Here is a 24,335-nt window from a genome sequence, read left to right on the forward strand (position 1 = left end):
TCCCTGTTAACTGGTTAAAAAGCTTTAAAAACTGCTTAATAACTTCATTTCTTAATTTCAAAACTTATATTGGCATTCTTAGTTGAAAATGTGTTTAATAGAATGTTATAAGTAAGAGGCTATGAAGTAACAATAAATTGAAACATTCATATTTGAATAGAAATAAAAAAAAAAAAAATTAACCATTCCTTTTCTTTAACATCTTTTACTAAATCGATTTTAACCCTTTATCTCCTGCATTATGAACTACTGAAAAGTTCTTCACAAATATATATATTTTAGCTGCCATATTGATAATTAAAGAATATACGAGAAAAAAAATCCCCCCGGTGCGAAATTTAATTTGTTAGAACTAATTAATTAAAGTAGTACTTAAAAGTACCGTCAGTACGCTATGTATAAATTTCCTCATAATAGAAAAAAATTACGGATGATATTTCTAATGAAATTTAACCTCTTAAAAATGCTAAATAATTAAAAAGCACTTATAAGAAAACAAAGAAATTATCAAATTGACATAATTTTATTTTATACCTAATAAAGGTAGAAATTCACTTTTGATGATAATCATAAAAACAATTTTTTTTTTTTCATTTTCGCACAAAAACATATTACAAGTTGAGCATTTTGAATGTGGTTTTGATTGAATATTTTTGAGTGCACAGAATTCACAACGTGCTCGATTAGACACGAATGTTGGCCAATGGCATCCTCTATTTTCTAAACGAACATCATTAGAAACAGACAAATTTCCTTTTCTTCTCTTTTCTGCACAAAAGGTTTGTTCATCTCCATTAGAGTTAGGTCTTCCTTTTAGTTTTGGTTGTGGGTTTGATTTTGTTAGTAATCCTTTGGTAATGCGGCACTTATATTTGAGGGACGACATTTTCTCACGACGCACTTCCACACATGCAATGTATGAATTTACATATGCCATTTCTAGCATAGCAAAAAAAAAAAAAAAAAAAAAAAAGCCTGTGCCCTCATTTTTTTGATTTCCTGTCCCTATCATAAATAGCACGTAACATGTCGACTTTATCAATTCCCGCCATGTATCCATTGTAGTCTTTTACAACAATGGGTGCGGTAACGTAAATTTTGGTACCATCTTTGAGTCTCCTTTGAACTTTGCAAGTAAAATCTAGCTTATTTTTTTTATTCGGAATGCAAAAGCAAATTCACATTCAATACTAACATTTTCAAGTGCTCTTGACAGTTTTAGTAAAAAATAAATAAATAAATAAATAATTAAATAAATAAATAAATAAAAATATATAATTGAAATCTATAAAAAATACTAAAATATATTGCTACACTACACTTTCATAATTACATTATAACAAACAGAAACACTATAGATAATTACATGAACAAAATGAAAAAAAAGTTTTTCTCCAACACTACGTGTACTGGCAGTACTTATAAGTACCACCGAATAATTCGACCGTTAATCACATTACATTACATAATCTGTTATCTTATAATGATTGGGCAAATAATATTCTAAGACAATACAAAATGAATAAAAAAAATACAACTCATAAATTTGGTTTGATATTATGTATTTATAGCAAAGAAAAGATAAGAGCGGCAATCCGTACAAAATGGCGGCAAAAGAACACAATGTCCGTTTGAAAATAGCTTTCTTCCTCGTAAAATTCATCAGCCTAGAACAACTATCTATTTTCATCTATTATGAAAAAGTAGAGTTAAAAGACTGTTTCTAAAACGTACTATCAAAATATAAGTAATGGTTGTTGTGCTATAAAGTTTTAAAGTGATTGTTACTTATAAGTACCGTCAGTAGATAAAGGGTTAAATAACATTTTTACTCCTAATAGAAAGTCATGAATCTATATTTTCTCATTAAGAAATAAAAATCCGAGTGACTGAATGGAAGTACGTTCATATGATTTTTGTTTAACGATATCTAAGTTACTCATCTCTAATTATATTCAAATTATATTATTACATTAAATATGGATGCAAGATAAAAACATATTTAACTGATTATCCGTGTAAAGAAATTCTGATGAGTGAAAAAATTAAATTATTCAAAAAATTGCTTTTGATGATATTTACCGGAAAAGTAATCGCTAAAAGAAAAACCTTAGCTCCACTTTTGATTGCTGAAAAGATGTATTCACAAGTAATTAATGATTTCGGAAATCTTAGACAGAAATAGAAATGAAGTTAAAAGAACTATAGCAAATCTATTTTAGATTTAAGATATATATAAATACAAAATCATGAAAACAAGTGCGATTTCTACAAATTACAATCATTATTTGGGGAAATAAATATACTTTTTATTATGCAAAAGCAATTTCTATGCATAAAATAACCATCCATTACTATAAATTCCCAATTTTAATCATATTCTTGAAATTTTGCAAATGAGGAAATGAATATTTGAACTAAATGATGCTAACATTCATTATAAATTTGACAAAATTACTCACTCACTTTAAACTATGATCTTATGGGAACGGGTTTCATTATGCAAAATTTCAGTTCGATGGTATTATGTAATAATTTAATTGAACAATTCATAATTTTGAGCACATATGAATAATAAAAAAAAATCAGTTGAGTTTTATTATAATTATCTTTGATGGCTAAACCTGACGATTTCCCAGCAGCAAAGCCACTAAAGATATTGTTAATGTCGTTTAAGTATTTTGGTCATGTACTTTCCTCCGTTTCTTTCAGATTGGTTGATAATTTCATTTCATGCAAAAGATAATAGATGAGCAATACAAATACTTGCATTACAAATCTTAGCTATCACTAACTGCAAAATGAATTCAATGAATTTTACTCACTTCCATATATTCGATGAAATCAATGCGTCAATAGAACAAGCTCTGTTACTTATCTCAAACGTCACCAATCCGGCTGCATTCAAGATGAACACTTGAACCGGTCACTTATTCTAGACTACATCTTCAGTTTGTGGGGATTTACATTCACCCATTATCTACAAGAAAGGCGTTAGAAATCATGTATTTAGCGCAGAATTAATGTCATTTCAGTCACTTTCCTATAGTTTTTGTAAATTTTTATTCTTATTTTAGCGAATTTTCAATGAATTGTTATTTGTTGATAAAGTGGAATTTCCTTTTAATTATTTAAATTATATACAATTTTAAGTACTACTTTGATAATTCTGATTATCATTATATGATACAATGAAGAGGACTATAAATGCTTTAAAAATATTTTATTATAAAAAACAGTTTAAGGAAGAATGAAAGTGTTTGGGGAAATCAATCATAGTTGTTAAATTATATTTTTTTCTGTTGAAACTCTACTTTTTTTATTTCTTTTTTACTAATCTTTTAATACCTTTAAGGGTATTCAGAAAGAGTTTGATTAAAAAATTGACAGAAAATTTCTGATCTAATTATATGATAAATGTTTTTATTTTAACCAAAATAAATGCGAATTAATTGCAGTTTTATGTAAAAGTAAACTAGATAGTCTATTTATTTCATAATTTTATAGGTAAGGAATTCTATAAATTATATTGAATAATTGCATTTTTAGGATAAAGAAGTTTTGAATAAATGCAGTTTAAGGAAGCATCGAATAATTGCATTTTCAGGACATTTCCAATAACAAAATTTTACTGAATTAGACTTGTTATTTTTTACATATGTTACTCCATATATTTTTATTTTAAAAGCTGATTTTTATGCCTTTTATGCATTTTTATTCATGCAATTTTTAAGCATTTCATAACATAACATTTCAATTATTTCTATAGTCTTTTTCTTGCATTCACTACTAAATTTAAAAAAAAATAAAAAAAGTTTATGAATGAAATTTCTGTTTTTGCGTGAAAGACATGATGAAAGATTATTTTATTTTGTATTAAATTCTTATTTTATTAGTAAAATATAGCCATATTTGAAAACAAAGCAATAAGCGCTTTAAAAAATCAAACCCTTTTCCATTATGGTTTTGTTATCCTGAAAATACTATCAAACTTTTGTTCTCTTTACATTTTTGAAAGCCTACTTCATATTTCACTTTTTCTCAAAATGTGTTTTCTTCTTCAAACTTTCAAACTAAAAAAATCTTTTCTTCTAAAAGAAATAAGGCATGACTGGATAAAAAATGCTGAGGCAGAAAAAAAAAAAAAGAGGAATGCATTCTGATAGAGTAAAAACTAAAATAGAAAAAGTATCAAAAGTAAAAACGGAAGACGAAAGTGCTTTAGAAGAATATTTTCGAAGAATTTCAAAAGAAATGTTGAGTATTCACATTTCATAATTTTAAAAAAAAGTATAAGGCTGTAAGTGAATTTCCTTGCACGCTACATTTTCCCTCTCACGATTTTAAGATACGAATCTGACTCTAGCATTCACAGAAACTGGAGAGTCTAAATTATCTTAAACATGCAACTAAATCATTATAAAAGAAGAAAAAGGAAGAAATTAGGTGAAAATGCCTTTAAAATAATTATGTATTCTGTGCTCATTAATATAAATCAATAAGTAAGTCCTGCAGTTATTCAATGGTAAAATCCTTAACTCTAATTTCAGTATTAAAAATAGAAATTGGATCAAAAAAAATTCAAAACATGATTGCTAAACATTTTATGCCATTCGAATAAAAAATATAATTTATTCTTTTGCAGTGCAAATATATTCGCATAAAAATCTATCTTGTCAATTTTTAACTATTAATTAGTTATATTATTACATTATAATCTGTAATTTGTGCTTTATAGACTTAAAGTTATGATTTTAGTATACAGTACGAGATAAACAGATTTTGATTAAATCATAAGAAGGTTTAATTTAAAATGCTCATATATTCGGCATTCTTTGTTTGTTATGGCCGGACAATAAAAAATTTATATAGAGTTAAAAACAATTTTTCTTTACAAGGAAATTTTTGAAGTAATGACTTACTACTAATAATATGTTCGGTAATTATCTTTTTTTCTGCTTTGAAAACTTTTTTAACATGATATGAAATCATCAAAGGCAAACTTGAAACAAAACGCTGATCATTATACATAACAGCATTTCAATTTCATTTTGCGATAAGTGGAGATATTTCTAACGAACAAGAGTGAAATAAAAATATGAATGATTCAAAATGATAAGAGCTACACTTAATTGTTGCTTGTTGAATGAATTAAATATCATATACATAATTTACTCATTAATGAAATCGGGAACTACATGCATTACAAAATTTACTCATCAAATATTTGATTTTATTGTAAATATGAGCTTTGCTTCTAATCATTTAATTTTTAAGGAATAGTTAATTGCAGTGCAACTTCGACGAACTCATTAAGAAATTCGAATTTTCAGGTAGTTTGCACTTCTGCAAAGACCAGTAATACAAATTAAGGCTCACGAGAAGACTTTCCCTTTGTCCTCTCGTCCAGGATAAAAACATTGTCCTTTATGTGGATTTTCTGAGTGGATCATCGAATCTGTCAAAAAGGTTGTAGTTGCTTTGCCAGAAGTGCTCAAAACTAATGTGCAAAACTTGAATTTGCTCTGTGCCCTAAGCCACTTTGTCAGCAAATGTGCTTGTTGGCATACCGATATTTAGGATGGTCTTAGAATCTTAGAATGACAGTCACTGGCGAAATCGGCGTCCATACTGATGAACGAGAGGTTGAAAATTATTGCAGATTTGAACAGGTCTCTTGTTGACTGAAGGCCCCCTATAAGGTCCAATCTGTTATCAAGGCTCATTGCAAAGCAGCTATTAATTTTATAAAGTCTGATTACGCAATTTTTTCTCCGGAATGTTTAGAGACAAAATATGTTTTTTTTTCACACTTTTTTTAAATTTTAGCATTAATTTGCACTACAATTTTACAAAATATTTCCGCAAATTTGATTAATTTTGAAAAACTGTAAAGGGTTCCAGTGAGTTTTGTAGTTTAAAATTGCATTTATTCAAAATATCTTATTTTATTTTTTATGTATAGCCCCTGTAATTTCATCAACTATCATGTTTCTGTATTTATTTGATTTATGTTTCTGTCACGAATACAAATTAAATTAATATACATTTCATAATTTCAGAAAAGCCTAAAATTTTGTTTTGTAAAATTTAATTTTATGTAAAGCTAAAATCTATCATTATATTTAATATTTTGAAAGGAAACATAGATATAACATATCTAACTGTTCGAAAATTCATAGCAATATTATTTTAGAAATAAATTGACTAATTAATTTGTGAAATATGATGTTTTTGAGTTTAACAACATCATAAAAAAACCTAAAATAAGAAATTAAGATATATCATTAATCGTTCATTAACCACAGATTTAATTTCAATATTCTCAAAGAATAATGAATAAATAAAACGCAATAGACTGTAACATTTTGGATGATAAGAACTCTGTCTGCTGAATGGAATCAATTCACATTCATTTGAATTCTTACACATCAGGAACTATAATTGTGAATTCATCGCGTTAAAAGAAATGGAATCTACAAATAATAACAGTGAACACCCTCATTTGAAACATAAACCCGTATTAATCTCTATATAAATGAATGTTGTGGAGGTCGATGATGGCTTCACAATTGAGATTGGGAACTAAATAATGCGGTGTAACTAATGAAAATAAACTAAGGAATTGCGGTGTAGCTATAAGTGATGAAACGATGCTTCTATAAAATGCGCTTTATTACTATGAGAAGGGGCTTGGAGTCACCAACGGTTAGCATCCCGTTCCGAGTTTTAAGCCGTTCTCACGGGTCATGACCCGCGCAGTTACAAAAAAAGGAGCAACCCTAGAATGGGCGCTTGCCAACTTGGCGCGTTGGTAGAAATGTATTGAACAATGAGAAATGTTCGTAAACCATCGAGAGAATTTTAGGAAATTCTAGACGCAATCACATTTTCAATTATTTTGATTTTTAGATGTATCAGTATCTTTAATCTATTGCCACTTGAAGTGGTTGCATGAAAATGAAAAAAAAAAAAAAAATGATTTTCCGATTTGTTCTATTTTATATTTTAAACTCTATCTGCGTAGTTAAAAATGAGCGAAGTAATTTGCATTTTCAAATTATTACATTTCATATTATTCAGTAATATGAGATTTAAGATACATTAGACGAAAACAACTTTTATCATCGGTTTAGTTAAGTTCATTTCTAGTATTATAATGAAAAGAATGAAATGTTTTCTGAAGATAAATACATAGCTCTGTATTTTTTAAAAAGTTACAGTTAATGCTTTAATTCTTCGCTTATAATGGAAATGGAAATAATTTACAAGCTATATCACATGTATTACATTTTGAATATAGCTTTACATTAAAGCAATTAAAACCAGACTATCGCTCTGAAGTTCGGTACTCAGTTATTCTAGATATTTCTAGCAATTAAGCAGATTATCTTCTCATTATCATGCTCATCACTCCCCTTTTAAAATATACACTGCACTCCTTCGTAACATGGGACAATGAATAACGAAATACGATGAGAATTTTGCTGAACTATGTTTTATAATTCTTCTTTTATAAATTCATTAAAAAGATTTGAATGCATAGAAGTATTTGTTTGTTTTCGCAGGACTACTAAAGCTTCAACAGATATTCCACTTAACATCGGACCAAAATAAGTTTGAAATGAGAGTTGTTAGACGAATTATGAATTCCACAGATGCTAATGAGTTCTTAAAAAAACTCGAGGACCAGGACAGACGTACCAATAAATATGTTATTCTCGATTGTGATTCTGAAGTAGCAAAAGCAATTGTTACTCAACATATTAGAGATACTTACATGAATAGAAGAAATTACCATTTCTTAGTGACAGGTTTGGTAAGTATATTTATTTTCGCTGAGTCTCTGTGTGATTTGAATAAATTTACTGTAAAGTAAGAACTTGAAAAAAGAAAAAAAATTGTGTGTCATTAAATGATAAGAAATGTTAACACCATAAATCGCTGATATAAAATAATACGAATTATAATTAATAATAGCATATAATAATACATAGCATTACATATAATGTAATTAATATTTATAATATGAAATGTAATTTAATAATTAATCTAAGCTAATTATTGTAATTTCCAACTAAGACAGCTGGAAAAAAAATCATACCATTAAAATCTAAAAAACGCTAACTTCCACTTCTACTAATAAACATTTACAAAATATTACGCTCTTGGTTTCTATTTAAGGTTATTTTTCTAGTGTAATTTCTAAGATGATTTCTTTTAATGATTATTATAAAAAAATATGCTCAAAATGCTCACTATCATTACATATTATTTTACTTAATGTTAGTATTATTTCTGCATTAATCTGTTTTTCTTCACATTACATTGTTTTTTTATGGGAAAATAATCTAAAATCTTTCCTTATCTCTTAAATTTCATCACTAGCAAGTCTAGTAAAAATTACTTATTGTTGATTAGTTTCTTTACTCAACTATGACAGAGAAGAAAGCATTGGAAATGCTATTTCTTAATACGTTTTAGATAAAAATTATAACTTCTAAATTATTGGATTATTTTTTATTGTGATAAAGTTAATTTGTTTATCATCCTGTTAAAATCAATCAACTATAAATAAACGTTGTAATTTTACAAAATTTATTCTTAGATTTATACACCTTTGCTTCTCTTTCTAAGAGTAGTATTTTTATACAATATTTTTGTAATTTTAAACAGAAACGTAACCATATTAGCACATTCTTGGGCATTTTGTGCTAGCAAGGTAAGATCAAACCTAAAAACCAGTTTTCCAATGAACAATTTATACGTATTTGGAAGCACAATCTTCATGAAAATGTATGATATTCAATATACACCAGAACATTTTAGCAGATGCTTTCGTGAAAAATTTTAAGTATCAGAGAGGTTGAAGTTTATAAAAAGCATGAATAGCATTTGTTACAGTTACACAACATAAAATTTCTTTTATAAACATAAACTCAAGTGCCAACACAAATTGTAATGTTAATCAAAGATCTCAAAATATAAAAAAATAAAGAATAAAGGCAAATCGATATATGTTAAGGGTTACATTTCTTTATCTTAATTAACACAATTTCTAAATTTAGAAAATTTGCTTTCACACTATATAATCTTACCCTACTTAATTTTTTTTTCTAATCTGTTCAGTAAAATTAAGACAAACCCTCTCTTCATTCAGAGCACATTTATATTTCTTTTTTTCTATTTATCATTAGCTTTAATCCCTCCCTCCTTTCAGTGAATTCCCTACTACTTTTACTCGAAATCTACAAACTTCTTAACACCAAAAGTGTTTATACAAGTTTTAATTCATTTTAGTTGAGAATTCACTAATGAATGTTATATTTTTCTTTTCGACTTTCCTAGGGAAATGACTTATGCGCTTTCCACATTTAACGAGAGTATGTTGAAAAATTTACAACTTTAACTATCGAACAGAAAATAAGAATTTAATTGGCAAATTAAATGAACTGATTAATATAACATTCATTAGTGAATATATCTGTGAGTCTACTGAATATTCAAGTATACTCATTCTTAAATTGAATAATTCTTTTTAATGAGTACGTTCAATAATGAAATCTTCATTATACGATTATTATCGAGAGCAGTTAAGACGGCTTTGTAACAGCGTAAAATTTTTAAATTGTGATATTAATACAAGTAAACGATAATTTTCTGTTGGCGATAAAAGAATCTCCAATAACTTAACAGACTCCATATAAAACTTATAGAATTTTTTTCTCGTAAAAACAAGGTATAAAGTTTTCTAACTCTAACTTTTTAATAGGACTGTAAAATATGGAAATCATTTCAGTTAGTGTATAAAAAATATGTTGAATATAAATAGTATTTATTTTCATTTTGATTATTGTCGTATTTATTGTTAGGACTATTATGAACGTAGACATAAACAGAGCACATAATAAAGTCATAAAATATTATATCTGAATATATGTATTGTGATTAAAAAAAGAACGAAATATCTATGAGACATACTTATTTAAACTGAACACAAAACAATAAATATAAATATTCTCTTGCATTGACGACATTAAAGTAATATTTCTCTAAAAGTTACAACCTCAAAAATTTGATTATAATGTTTCTGGCATTTCAGATTAAAAGCTAATCTGAAAAAAAATATTTGTACAATAATAAACTTCTTACAAATCAAACCACATTTTGCCTTTAATCCCACATAAATCACATACTTTGTGGTTGTAACTGGTAAGCAAACATTTGCCGCATTCTTCGTTTTATATTTCCAATAACAGTAGAAAATGCTGCAGCACAAGCATTTGCGAATAATTCCGCTTAGGAATGTTTGTTACCTGTCAATTTCTTCTTTTCAGTAAAGGAGAATCAGCGTAAGATTCATCATTATTAAATTTTGGAGAGAATTTCTTTGTGATAAAAGGATTTACTTCCAAACGTGCTTTTAATAACGCCTGACCGCACTTCTATAAAGAAGATTACGTAGTGTTGGTCCAATGCTTTATGCACGATATCCTTCATTGGATCTTTGAATTATGTATCATATTTTCAGTTGAAATGTTTTAATAGCGGTTTGTAATTTAATGCCATAAACAAAATTCATGCCACTTTATTGTTTAGGCGTGTTTTGATTTTGTAAATAGTGTGTGTTTTTATATATTTATTTCATTTAAAATATACATGTTTTAAAAGATAGAAATTTGTATTCAATCTTTTACTGTGCTAATATTTGAAATCTTTCACTTGTTTGTATTATTGATTATAATATGTTGTTTCATCTTTTTAGAACTTGATTACTTAATGGTAAATTTTTATTTTTATCAAGTGGCGAGTGGCACTACTTGATAATGGATTCGAAAAAGGCTTTAGGAATCCTTAACATATACAATGTTACTCTATATATTAGAGGCTAAAAGCACAGAATGCTTAAAATATAGAACATTTCTAAATTTTAGAGAGCTATTGGATGTACTTTTGTAATTTACTTATTCTATACTTTCGAATTGTTTAAAATGTATTCTTCGTTTCTTAGTAGTAATGTCAGAAAAAATATCTCTCTATTTTAAGTTAAAAGATGTATTACAAAATATTTATTAATATTTCTTATCAATATTTAAATCCGAATATTTTTTCACATTGGAACAATAAATAGTAAGAAGTAGATCTCATTTTTTTAAGTGCAAAAGTATCAAAATTAAATTAAAAATGCAATCACATTTTAATAACGTGTAAAACGTAAGTTTAAAAAAAAATTAGCATTTTCTGAATTATTAATATAGATGAAGTCATGAATGCAGCATTTATGTAATAATATAACCTTAATACAGCAATAATAAACCCTTATGAACGTTTACTGTAATCAATAGCATTATATATAAAAGATTAAATTCGTTACATAGAAATTATTTGAGGGGTATAATATTAGCCGTTATTTAAGAACTTTGGATTATTTGAAATCAACATCATTGGATTAAAAATATTAAATTCGTAGCATTCAAACTATGTGCGGCTTGTGGTATCCGAATATGAAGGCAGAATTTCCATTTGTCCATATTTATTGTAAATTTATACAATTAGCGCTGCATCTGATATCCAGACGATACGAAAAAGGTATACTGGTGCAGCGTGTGTGAAATTTTAAATTTTGTTCTAAAACTATGTTTATATTCACCTCTATTGGAGACTCCTTTGAGTGTGCCATCGAAGATAATGTCTGAATTCGTTATAAAATTTAGTATATTAGATTTTCATAATTTTTACAATTAGTAAAACTCGATTTGAAAGAAAATTTTATTTTCGAAATGTACCCTGAATGTATTTACAATTCTATTGATTAAGAAAATACTATGAAACATTATAGCAAAGCAAATGAAGGAAAACAAGAATTTTTATTTGTTGCGTCAAGTTTTTAATATGGTTTTCGATATATTGTCCATATAGTATAAAACAATTTATAAGAAAATTTCATATTTTCTCAATGAAATTTTTCATTTGTTTTCCTGAAAAGTAACATTTTCTTCAATCATTTTTGTGCACTTAATTCAATATTAATTCACCAACAGTCGTTGAAATCTTCAGAAACCTATTTTGAACTTAACGTTTAAAAAAAAAGTGAATCCCTTTTTCTTTTTTTTTAAAAAAAACAAAAAACTTTCTACTCTAAGATAATTGAAGACGACTGGAACTCTGCTTTACTGCCCCATGGAGCTGTCAATGCCACTGGATTCCAAATGCTTCAGGAGACGCGAACAGACGTCAGAAACTTCTTAGCAGTTTGGAAGGCTTTAGATCCTTACAGATGGCCTGGGGGAGGAACTCAACACATTACGGTAACATTTGGCTATCTCAGGCTTCTCTTCTTCTTTTAGATAATTCGAAAGATTTTTTTTTACCATTTGTTGTCTTCTTCCTTTATTTAATGTTTTATGACATATTATCTTATTAGTGACCGAAGCATGAATAAAACATAAAAGTTTTTTTCATGTTTCACGGCGAAAGTTTGTTTTAAACGTAGGTAATCTAAGAGCACCTATCGTTTAGTTACTGCTCAGATACATTTTTTAGGATAAATTTTTTTTTCAATTTTGAAACATAATTTTTCTTTTTTAAAAATAATTATGTTTTTCAAACATAAATAATTAAAACAATTATTTATTAACACATATTTGTATCCTAGTAGAAGGATTATCATGAAGGCTAAATCGATTCAGTTGAAATAAAAGTTGTTTATATATTTCTATACATTTATTGTTTCTATTGAATTCTATAAAATGTGTGTAGGATTCTATGATGAAATATATAGATTTGTGTTGCGTGTTAATCAAAAGCTAATGAATCTTACGCCTTTTTTCAGACTGAAGTAGCTCAAATGTACGATGCCACTAAAGTGTTACTTGATGCATTCAACCGTCTTCTTAAGAAAAAACCTGACATATTTCGAAATAACTTTCGAAGAGGGGAAGTATACAACAATGGAACAAAAGGTATCCATTGTCATCAGACACCAGTCATGCCTTGGGAACATGGGGATAGAATAGCTAGATTTTTGAAAAAGGTATTCACTTTGGTTTTTCTAACAACCAATTGCTTTAGGCAAAATTTGAAACTTTTCCTCTTGGGTGTAACATATACTGTAATTCTAAGTGATGCTTATTTTATATCTTGGGTGGGAACTAATCTGCATCTTCGTTTATTACCCTGTTATAATTTTACTCTTCTGTAGTATTTAATCAAATCCAAATGTGATAGATAGATTTATTTCAAATAAAGGAAGAAAAGAATAGACTATAAAATGGACGATGGGAATAGATTAGAGATATCATTTCCCAAGTACTTAATATAGAAAAATGACGCTTTGTTTTATTTTGCCAAAGTCGTCATATTAACCCTTTACTGATCAGTGATCATAAAAAAGTACAATAATTTTAAAATTTTCTTTAAGAAACTTTCCATTTTGAAAACTAAAAAAATTACTGGAAAAACAGCATCTTGTTTCCCTTTAGAACTATAGATGGCTACAAGCTGCAATATGGCTTCCTTTATAAGATAAATTTTATAGCTAAAATCTCCCACTTTTTTAAACTTTAATATGAGATTTTTTAAAATTTCTTCTAGAATTCTGACAGAATCATTCGATTACATTCCTCCAAATGTACTTGAGATATTAATCGATAATTTTGTATAATATTTAAATTCCTTTTTGAATGTATCAAAACGGAAATCCTGAAGTTATCTTCATATAGGGGCGCTGAGCAAGATCTCTCTCTCATTCCTGCCCATGAACTTCGGTCAATGTATAATGTGGTAGGCAAATAGATATTGCTTCCTACTTCGAATGATTTCATTCGAAATAATAAGGCATTTTCAATTTGCATATATTTTTACTATTATATCTTAATAATTATTTTTAATTTTAATATTTTAAATGAAACTAATAATTACTTTTTGCATATTATTTTGTTATTTGTAATGTTTAATTAATATTTGCATTAGATTGGAATGATTAAGACAAATAAAATCATTACAAATATTAAATGGAAGCTTATATATTTTTTAAGAAATGATTCTCAATTCCCGCGTTTTTTGCATTTAATTAATTTAAGTTTCTGAGAATTTCAATAAAAATGCTAATGAATTTAAATATTCCTAATTCTTATTAATTCTTTTTTTCTTTGAATTCAGAGCTCTTGATGAGCATCGCCTCCAAATGAACGGAGGGAAATGAATTAAAAAAATAAATTCATGTCATTAAGCGTGTTTGTTCATTATATTTTCTTAAGATAAAGATAATTTATTCTCCAAAAATCTAAATGATAAAAGTCTTTCGATGGAAAACTATTTATGTCGTCGCCTAAATGTGATATTGAGAGTTTTGAAAGCTTCAAGTATCGAAAGCTCCAAGTATTCCTACATGATGAGATTATTTTTTCATAGTGACTTCAAATACTTATAACTCGACATTGCCAAACATCAATAATAAATGAAGTTTCTTGGTTTATAATATCAAGCCATCGATACAGAAAATTACGCTGAAAATTTTTTATAGCCTTTTTAGAATTTTTTATCAACCTTTGAACATAGCTACTAGATGAAGGAAATCTTAGAATTTTGGCCCTCGAGCAGATGACATTTGATATATATGTCCACATTCTAACGCCCCTCATAACATCGAAATGGGATCAACAAAAAGACTGAATATAAAATAGTATTTAATCTTTAGATGTGAAAAGTCTTCGATATGAACAGACATAAGGCCTTAAAATAAAATCATGAATTCCAATTTATTGTGTTAAAACTAAAAATAAATTCCTCTTCAAAAGCATGAATAATAGCAGGAATTTTCTGAATATTATTCACAAGATTTATTTGAAAATATTTTGACTACTTAATATGAGCTTGGAGTTTCTACTTAATATGAGCTAAATTTTGTCATTCTCCATCACTTAGAAAGCATAAAATTATTTTGAAATTGAGATGTTTCTTTAAATAATTATAAGAGTCTAACAGATTAAATAATTCTTTACTTCAGTCACAGGATTGGATTCGAATCGAATACCAGGACTGTATGCTGCTAAGTTGTCAGTTTTCATAAAACCGGTATATATAGACGGGGCTGATTAACATTAATCCTTGGTTCAAGAGAAGTTTTCTCTCCTTCAAAACTTCCAAGCGTAAACGACAGTAATTATAATTTTGAAACGGAAGCCAAAATCATCCACACGAATATTAACTTTTATTTTGAATTTCCCAGACATTAAAAGGAAGTGAGCATTAATCATCGGCAGTAGAGAGACTTCCGTGTTAATATTCTCTGAAATCCATAAAAGTATGTCCACGAGTGAAAATAAAATGTAACCCATTTCGAAAATGACTGAAATTATGCGAAAAGATTTATGTTATTGCGTGGCTATGGTTTCTCTTAAAACATTTGGCTTAGAATTTTTCGTATGATCATGAAATTAGGCAAGTCATTTTAAGACAGCTAGAAATTTTGCATTATCTTCTGAAGATATTATTAGAAAAATAGAATTTTTTCGTTTCATTTCAAATAATATTTTTTCATTCATTATGGAAATGATAGTATGAGCCCTTTCTCATTACAATACTTAGTCGTAAATCAATAAATGGATTTTTCTGCTTTGAATATTTAAATTTGTGTTTTTTCTCAAAAGATTATTCGTTGATAAACCGAAAGGTTACTAATTCCATTCCAGTCTAATTAACTGCGTCAATTTTGATATTCATTTCCTTTTTCTAATCAATCGATTGCACGAAAAAATTTAATAAAAAATAATTGTATTATTCAATTGCAGTTAATTATACATTTTCTAATAGTCCTTTTATACTTAAATCTTCTTAAATATTTCGGGAAATTTAATATTTTTCGGTTTCATTTTTCAGCAACAATCTCTAGTAAAATGTTAAAACTTCTAAAAAAATATTCGCCTGAAGCACGCAAAACATCACCCTTAAACCTAAGCATTGCTTCTGGAACAATCCATTCCAATTCTCAGTTCACTGAATAAAAATATTCTCTTTAGAATTTTGGAGGAAAATAATTATGATTTGAAAATATGATGGATATTTAAGCCTTTTACTAATTTAAGTTTCATTCAAATATTCTTTTAATATTTACTATTTATATATATATAAATTTTAAATTTTCATCACTTGAATTTTTTTTTTCAAGAACTTTGGTGCAAACTTGCACGGTAAAATTGTCAACATATAAGCTACATCTTCTAGAAATGTGAATTTAAATCAGGGATTTCTATTTTATTTCCTTTGGTTTACTTTTAATATTCCGTCAAATATAAATTTGTTTAGTGTTTCTGTATCTTTAATTATGAAATAACTGTTTTAAAGAAAATAATATTTCAAAAAGTTAAAAAAAACACCCTCAGTTTTTCCATTTTAAATGTAGTGAGGCATACTTCTGCATTGCCTTGTTATTTAATGCATTATATTAGTGAACTTCTAATATGCGATTATTTCCATCTTTTATTTAGACTGACTTAGTTGGACTGACGGGAAATATTACGTTTGATGAGTTGGGATGGAGAAAAAATTTTACAGTAAATATAGTTGAAATGTCAATGAACAGTGAGATGGTGAAGGTAAGATGTGACATTGATTTTATAAGATGTGAAACCAATATGTGATTCTATTAAAGGAAGTATTCATATTTGAAGATTTATAAAATGTTCAAATAGCATAAATTACGTCTCAAGACATAGTATAAAATATTAACAATAATGCATCGGTATTCATTTTTAAAATTGCGAATATAACATTTATTAATTTATTTTTTCTACAACTATATTCACTTCAAAATTTGAACAAAAGGTATGAAATTTAAGTCTTTCTCTGTTTTTGGTGTTTATAAAATTATTTTGTTAATTGTGTAGAAAAAAAAATTAATTGGTAAAACTTTGTAAAAGTAGCCTGGATTGCCATGAGCCTCAAAGTTCTAAAACAGAAGCTTTCAAAAATTATAATTCCAAACAGTATAAATATTATTTAAAATTCTCACCCATTTTTGGAGGGAGTGAATTGCAATCTATAAAATATATATTTAAATTAATATAATTTTATTATTTTTTTCCTTGAAACGTTCGATTTATACATTGCATTTTCAATATTGACCCAGGCAGTTATGAAATTGAAATCAACTGATTCATATTTTTAGAAATATCCTTTGATGTTTTAATACCTATTTGAAAGGTTTTATGGCATCATTTTAGGTTGCACAGTGGTCAGATTCAGATGGATTGCAACAAATTCCGCCAAATTACAAAAGAATACCTATCAACACCGGACTTGAAAACAAAACGTATATAGTCACAAGTATTTTGGTAACTAAAATTTTTATTATTTCAATATTTGACTTCCACTTATGCAATCACTTTAAATGATTTACGGATTGAAGAAAAAAATGAGTTTTATTCTCTTTTAAAGATCTGCATCCCATTGACATCATCTGAATTAATTTGGAGACGTTTAAATGTCGAAGAAATTCCTGCACAAAATTTAATTTTGAAACTATAAACAAACATATTCTATAAATAAGTATATTCTAATTTTAAATAAACATATTCATTATCGCATGAAGGTTCCGAATTCTGTAATATAGTTCTAAGAATTTCATAACTGTAATTCAAATGAAATAAACAGCATGGAAATGACTTTTATTTTATGCATGATTTATGTATATAAATTAAACAAAATAAATAACATTTAAACATTCGAAATAATTGTTACATATATGCAGCAAAAAGAATTAAACACTATATCTGTTGTTAGAAAGCATACTGTAACTCGTAACGAAATATCCTGTTCTAAGTTACAAATAATTTAATTATTTAGGTTTGTCAGTTCAATATAGCGTTAAATATTAATCTTTAAATACTTCTATAAAAAATATTTATTTTTACATCTAACAGAGTTATTTAGATATAAGTGTTTTGTTATATTTTTGCATGAAAATTTTTGAAAAAATTTCATTAGTTTTAGACTCAAAGTTAAACTGTTTCTATTCTACTTTTCAGAATTATGCATAAAAAAGCAACTCGTATCATATTCTCACTTTACATAGTTACTTAAATTTTGTGATAATTTTCATAAAATATTACAAAAAAAAAAAATCTTATAAAATCAGTATTTTGAAAATAATATGGACATAATCTTAAATAAGTAGAGTTACCTATTGAAGACGGTAAATGAAATATGTTTTGAAGTTTTCAGATTTCAGATATAATTTTCAGATATAAACTTTCATATATTTGCTTATTTTTCAGAATCACGAGTTTTTCTTTTATCAGAATGTATTATAAAATATAAGTTTTTGACCTGCTTCATAAACGTTTGTAATAATTTTGAGAAAAATTATTACAAACGTTGCATCTCTCCTTTCAAAGGAAATTATTTCGTTATTTCTTGAAGAACCGTGTTTTCAAGGAAAGGAGTTTAAAATAGCTCTAAAATAAAAAATCTTATATTGATAATTAGTAAAAATTTTTATATTGATAACTAGTAAAAATTCTTAAAACTTAAAGTAAATGAAAGTTCTTAACTTAAAATTAATAATCATTCTTCTAATTAAATAATTCTTTTTATTAAACTTGTAAATAATTTTTATTACAAAACGTATAAGTTTTAATAAAAATTCACGAGAATAATTTTTGTTGTAATAATCGTTTTAGAATTTTATTTTTGTAAAAACTACTTCGCTGTTTATATCCAGCTCGGAAAAATATTCTTTCAGATGTTTTCATTAACAAACATAGTTTTGGCACATTATTTTGAGAATGCATTATTATATGTCAAAACAAATGATAAAAAAAAATGTCATTTTTTTCTTGCGTACAAGCGCAATGATAAGAGACTGGTTTTAAAAATTTGCAACTCTGTATTTGCAAAAATTGCTCTATATAATTAATCAGTAACCATGAAAATCCAAACCTAGTAAAATTTAAAATTTCAGACAATTTTGTTGTTTAAATGTACAAATGAATTTAAGTGTCTTCTGAAGAATTATGCAAATCCTTCCTTATGCCTAATGATGTCATGTGACAATTTAACTGATACGTTAATTTGAACCTCATAATTTATTTACTATAAGAGCTTACAATGGGAATAATGCATCAGAGCTGTGAAATTGTAATAAATTCTTAATAAAGTGTGCCCATTCACATTCCTATACAAGTGATTACATAATTAAACTGTTTAGGTAATCTAGATAGATGAACGCAATGTACATTTTACATGGTCTCACTAACTATCTTCGATCTCAATCAACACAACATAGGGGACAACATAAATCAAGCATAATTTCACTGTAATAAAAAATCGAATTAACGTATGTAAAAATGAATGGAAATTTAATGTACACATGTTGAAATCAATATTCTTTTTTTATTTTCCAATTTAAAATGTTGTTATAATTAAGGGAATTTAAAATGAATTTTGTAAGAGACAAATTATTGAACTCTCTATCAATATACGACTACTTGGATATGTAAAATTGGGCGCAAATAGTAGCAAAAATTTATCTCATTTCTTGTTGCAGGAGGAGCCTTATTTGATGTACAAAAAACCTGAAGAAGGTCAGATACTAGAAGGAAACGATATGTTTGAAGGTTATTGTAAAGATTTAGCTGACCTTATTGCAGATAATTTAAAATTTAGCTTCATAATCAAACTTGTCAATGATTCCGCTTATGGAGGAAAGGACCCTTCCTCTCCAGGTGGTTGGAATGGTATGGTAGGAGAACTAATACGAAAAGTAAGTCAATAATTACAATTTTTTAACACCATGAATACTTAAAGCTTATAATATAAGTAGTTTTTATTTATAGTGTTTTTAATTCTTAGGTATTGTGTATAGGCACTGTTTCATACCAATTTTAAATCTGTTATTTAAGTTTTATAAAATAAAAAAAATATATCCATTTAACTTGATTTTTAATAACAAATAAAGATACTATTATTTATTTGTAGGATGCAGATATGGCCATTGCACCACTAACGATTACTTCAGCGAGGGAGAACGTCATTGATTTTACCAAACCTTTCATGTCAATGGGCATTAGTATTATGATAAAGAAACCCATGAATAGATTGCCGGGAGTATTTTCCTTCATGAATCCGTTGTCGGAAGAAATCTGGATGTGCATCATCTTTGCTTATGTTGGAGTATCTGTTGTATTGTTCCTTGTTAGCCGTTTTTCCCCTCATGAATGGAGATACGAAGACAACTTCATGGGACCATCAGCATCCAATGACTTTTCTTTGCACAACAGTCTCTGGTTTTCTTTGGGCGCCTTCATGCAACAGGGCTGTGACATTTGCCCCAGGTACGAGGGAATTTAACATTCACTCGTGCATCTGATATGGGGCACTTATTTTTACGATGTCATTGCATCTGTAGATTTCAACAAAATCAATATCTTAAATGACGAACACACTTCAGTATGTAAATATTTCATTTAGACCATGAGGTTAACATTATTTGAATTTCCATATAAACGATGAAGAAGCTTTAAATATTTTACGACAATTAATTTCAGGAAAATATAAAAAAGGACATAATACAACTTTATTATCTAAATCTAAAATGATTGTACAGAAACATTCCTTCACACTAAATTTATTTTCCTGAGAGCGGTAGCTCTACTGAATGTAATATTATTAAATCAAGTAAATCATTTTTTTTTACAAAATGCAATTCTTACAGATAATATAATCGACAGATATTATCTATATAATTGCTAATTTATCAAAAAAGGGAGAATGGTAAACACACTATTACAAAACAGTATCTCATTAATATCATAATACCTCAAAATTTATCTCTCAGTACGAATAGATTTTATATCAGACGAAAGCCATCACAGACTACATATTGACACTTACTCATATGTTCCTAGAGTATGTGGGGCAGACGTCACATTCATTTGTTACGTGTTGACGTCTAATGAAGATCGGGAATGTTGTTCTTAAAGAATCCTGCAATCCTGAGGATTCAAAGGTCATGAAAGAATGAAAAAGGTTTGGTATAAGAATATTATTTAGCCTAATCAAAAATGGTAGGTATAATAATGAATATTTATGGTGTTATTTCATAAAATGAGTGAATGCTACAAGCAAACGGAATGGATAACCAAATAAGAATGGTGATATAAAATAAGGGTCATTGGTTCAAATATTTTTAAAAATATTATGATCAAACCATGTATTGCTTTAGATATTTCATTTTATGATAAAACAAATAGAACAAGTGGTTATAAGTTATTATAATTTAAAATATTGAAAACTTCAGGGACTATACACACAAAAGAAAAAAAAGCGATGGGTTATGAATTATTGTGGTTGTCCAGACATTTTTCTGACATAAACCACTCGTAAAATCAGAAATATTTTATTTTTTACAACTGACTGCGAATTAAATAACTTCTTATTTGTTAATACATATATGTTTTTATCGTCACAACTTGACCGTAGTCTGTGGTACAAGAAAACAGAAAAGGCGAAATGAAATACAAACTTTTGTTTACATTTTGGTAAATTAGGTAAACATCACAATTAAAATAAATGTTTTTTGTTAAAATAAAACAATAAGATAGATAAACAATAGATGATTTATAATGTTCTCAAAGTATGTGCCACACTACCAACTTTATTCGCAAATCACAAATTCAAAATTAAATAAAAATGCACATAATTCCAGTTTATAAGTAAGAAAAGATATTTTTGAGCATACATAACTTTTAACATTATAATTTTAAAAGCATTCTATATTATTCATTTTTAATTCCAGGAATGATTGCCTTGAACGTACCCTTTAATAGGCGGTGTAAAAGTTTCAAAATAGAAGTTAAAAAGAAAAAGATTTTATTATGCCATAAACTCATATTTATTACAGAATCCAGTTATAATTCTCAAAAGAGTAGATGTAATATGCATATTAATTTAATAAATTTGAGACAAAAGTGTAGCATACTTTTGTATTAGCATATCTATTTATAACAAAGTTGTGTGAAGTTACTTGTATTTTTTTACATGAAGTTGTGCACTGGAATTATTTGAGGTGAATTTTTCATGCAAAACTTTTGTTATAATCTATTTTTGTGCTTGTAAGATGCGCATGATTGGATAAAGGTTAAAATTAAGCTTTCATGAAAGAAAAAAAAAATATAACGGTTTTAAAATTTACCTCTAAAACTTAATTTAATTTAATGTTAAAGAAAATAAAGTATTGCCTTTAAACATAATTGGAAGCAGGCTGTATTTCAAAATGTCCCAGTTTGAAACGCAAGATGAAGAGCAAGTGTTGTGAAGAGAGAATAATAAGAAAAATAGATATAATTATCGAGACATACTAAACGAGTAATTAAAGCTTAATTGTCCACTATAACCTAAATGGGAATTTTAAATTTTTGGTATTATATACTGTTATAAAATTTTTACATTTTACAGTGTTTCACTATATTGGGGAAAATAGTATATAATATTAGGTTTGCAAATTTTTATATCCATATAGAAATTATATAATTTTTAGCAATATTTTAAGCTGCCTTGGATTTGTTAACGGCAAGAATGTTTACTTTTAGAAAGAGCTTTCTGTTTTGATTTCGAATAGAAGCTTATTTTTCTCAAAAATTTAAGAATATTCAGATTTTTATTCTCTTTTCAGTTTATTTCGAGACACATCTTTAATATTTATAATGTTTTTGTGGTACTGAAAATCCAACCCAAGATTCCTTTTTTACCCCATACATTTCGTCATATTGTGCAATATTGATATTAGTATAATTTATAATAAAGTTTTGATTGTATTGCATATTATGATATAATATGTAACAGCTTGAGAAATAATTGTCCCAATGGTTTTCTTTTTAAATAATTCAAGATATATCTCAAAAAGTTATTATTTTTTTAAAAAAATTGCAGTTATAAAATTTTTGAACAATTAGAATTTTTGAAATATTGTTAAATATTATACAATGTTTGGTACATTCTTCGGTATTTCTTGGTTTTCTAAGTTTTATATGATAATAAAATAATATTTAATAATATGATGCAATATTTCATAATATTATGCGATTTCAAAATATTATGCAATGACTGCATTATATTTTTGTGCTGCTGAAAATACTATCTTCCACAGCTGAGCGAATTATTTACTTGGTTGATCAGGTTTAGATTAAGATCAGGTTAAATTCTGGATTAGATATTTATAATTCTCTCAAAGCAACGTTTCCAGTGTAGGGACGAAACAGGTCGCACAAGGAGATCTCTCATATATTATAATATAGTAAAATATATTTTCATAGCATTATTAACATATCATATAAAGCATGAAGTACCTTCCATGCATATTGCGAATACAAGACATTGACGTAGTTGAATTGTAAAAATCCCTTCTTACAGGCGCGGAAAGAAAAGAGAACCACCTCGCTGTATTCTGGCATGGTTCATAGTAAAATCATTAAAAAAAGTGTGATTCGAAAGGAATTAACGTATTCTAAAAGCTTTTTTTAAATTAAAAAATTCATAAGGGGCCATTTACATATTGAAATAAGAACAAACTTTTAAATTTGAAATAGCAACATTTATTTTCCAAATGAAAATTGAAAAAAAGTTCACCCTGAAGCGAAAATTTCATTAGCTTAGGTTTATTTCGAAATTATAATTTAACAAAATTTTTGTCTTTATAACGTTAAATTAAACTTGCAGGCATTTATTTATATCGTAAAAATAAGATAGTTATTAACTAAACTCTTTTCATTATGAAAATATAAAATATTCTACAAATTTTGCCCACATATTTATCATTAAAAATAGTTTTAATATTCGAAAAAATGTCAAAATCAGTTCTTAAAAATTTGTAAATGTCAATTTATTTAAATTTAGGCATAAATCGAAAGTCAAGGCTTCTTATAGAGCCCTGCAAAATTCCATCTCATTCCAATGAGTAGTTTTTCCGTTATATTACCTCTAAAACGATGCATTTAGGGGTGCATTCACAAATTTCAAAACGTCTATAGCATTTTATTAAGCTCTTAAATGTAACTGATCATGCTTTTTTTAAATCAAATATCCTTTTCCACATTGTTGTAATTCAGGAATATACATAAAAAATTATCTCAGGGGGCAAAAATATGAAAGCAAAGTAAAAAATGCTTTCCAATGCCATTTTATTTTATTAACAGACGTTGCTTTTTACTAAAGGCAGCGGACGGTCTCTGTCCTTGTGGCAAGTTAGAATTTTTACTCATCGACTGTTACAAGTATAGGAAATTACTAAAAATAGGAATATTATTCACTAGTAGGATTGTAACTACTTAATTTTACAA

At 27.1% G+C, this 24,335-nt stretch overlaps 1 protein-coding gene across 1 annotated transcript in view; it reads left to right on the forward strand.

Annotated features, from left to right (window-relative positions):
* LOC129958679 (glutamate receptor 1-like) overlaps positions 1 to 24,335 on the forward strand; it is a 120,080-nt gene that overhangs the window by 65,558 nt on the left and 30,187 nt on the right. The window contains exons 4-10 of the mRNA XM_056071322.1: positions 7,569 to 7,819; positions 12,144 to 12,308; positions 12,833 to 13,033; positions 16,488 to 16,595; positions 17,223 to 17,333; positions 19,547 to 19,762; positions 19,978 to 20,333. Of these exons, the coding sequence (XP_055927297.1) occupies positions 7,569 to 7,819; positions 12,144 to 12,308; positions 12,833 to 13,033; positions 16,488 to 16,595; positions 17,223 to 17,333; positions 19,547 to 19,762; positions 19,978 to 20,333 (1,408 nt within the window). The remainder of the gene's footprint in view (positions 1 to 7,568; positions 7,820 to 12,143; positions 12,309 to 12,832; positions 13,034 to 16,487; positions 16,596 to 17,222; positions 17,334 to 19,546; positions 19,763 to 19,977; positions 20,334 to 24,335) is intronic.

This window comes from Argiope bruennichi, chromosome X1, assembly GCF_947563725.1.
Source record: "Argiope bruennichi chromosome X1, qqArgBrue1.1, whole genome shotgun sequence".
In the NCBI taxonomy this organism is placed as follows: Eukaryota; Metazoa; Arthropoda; class Arachnida; order Araneae; family Araneidae; genus Argiope; species Argiope bruennichi.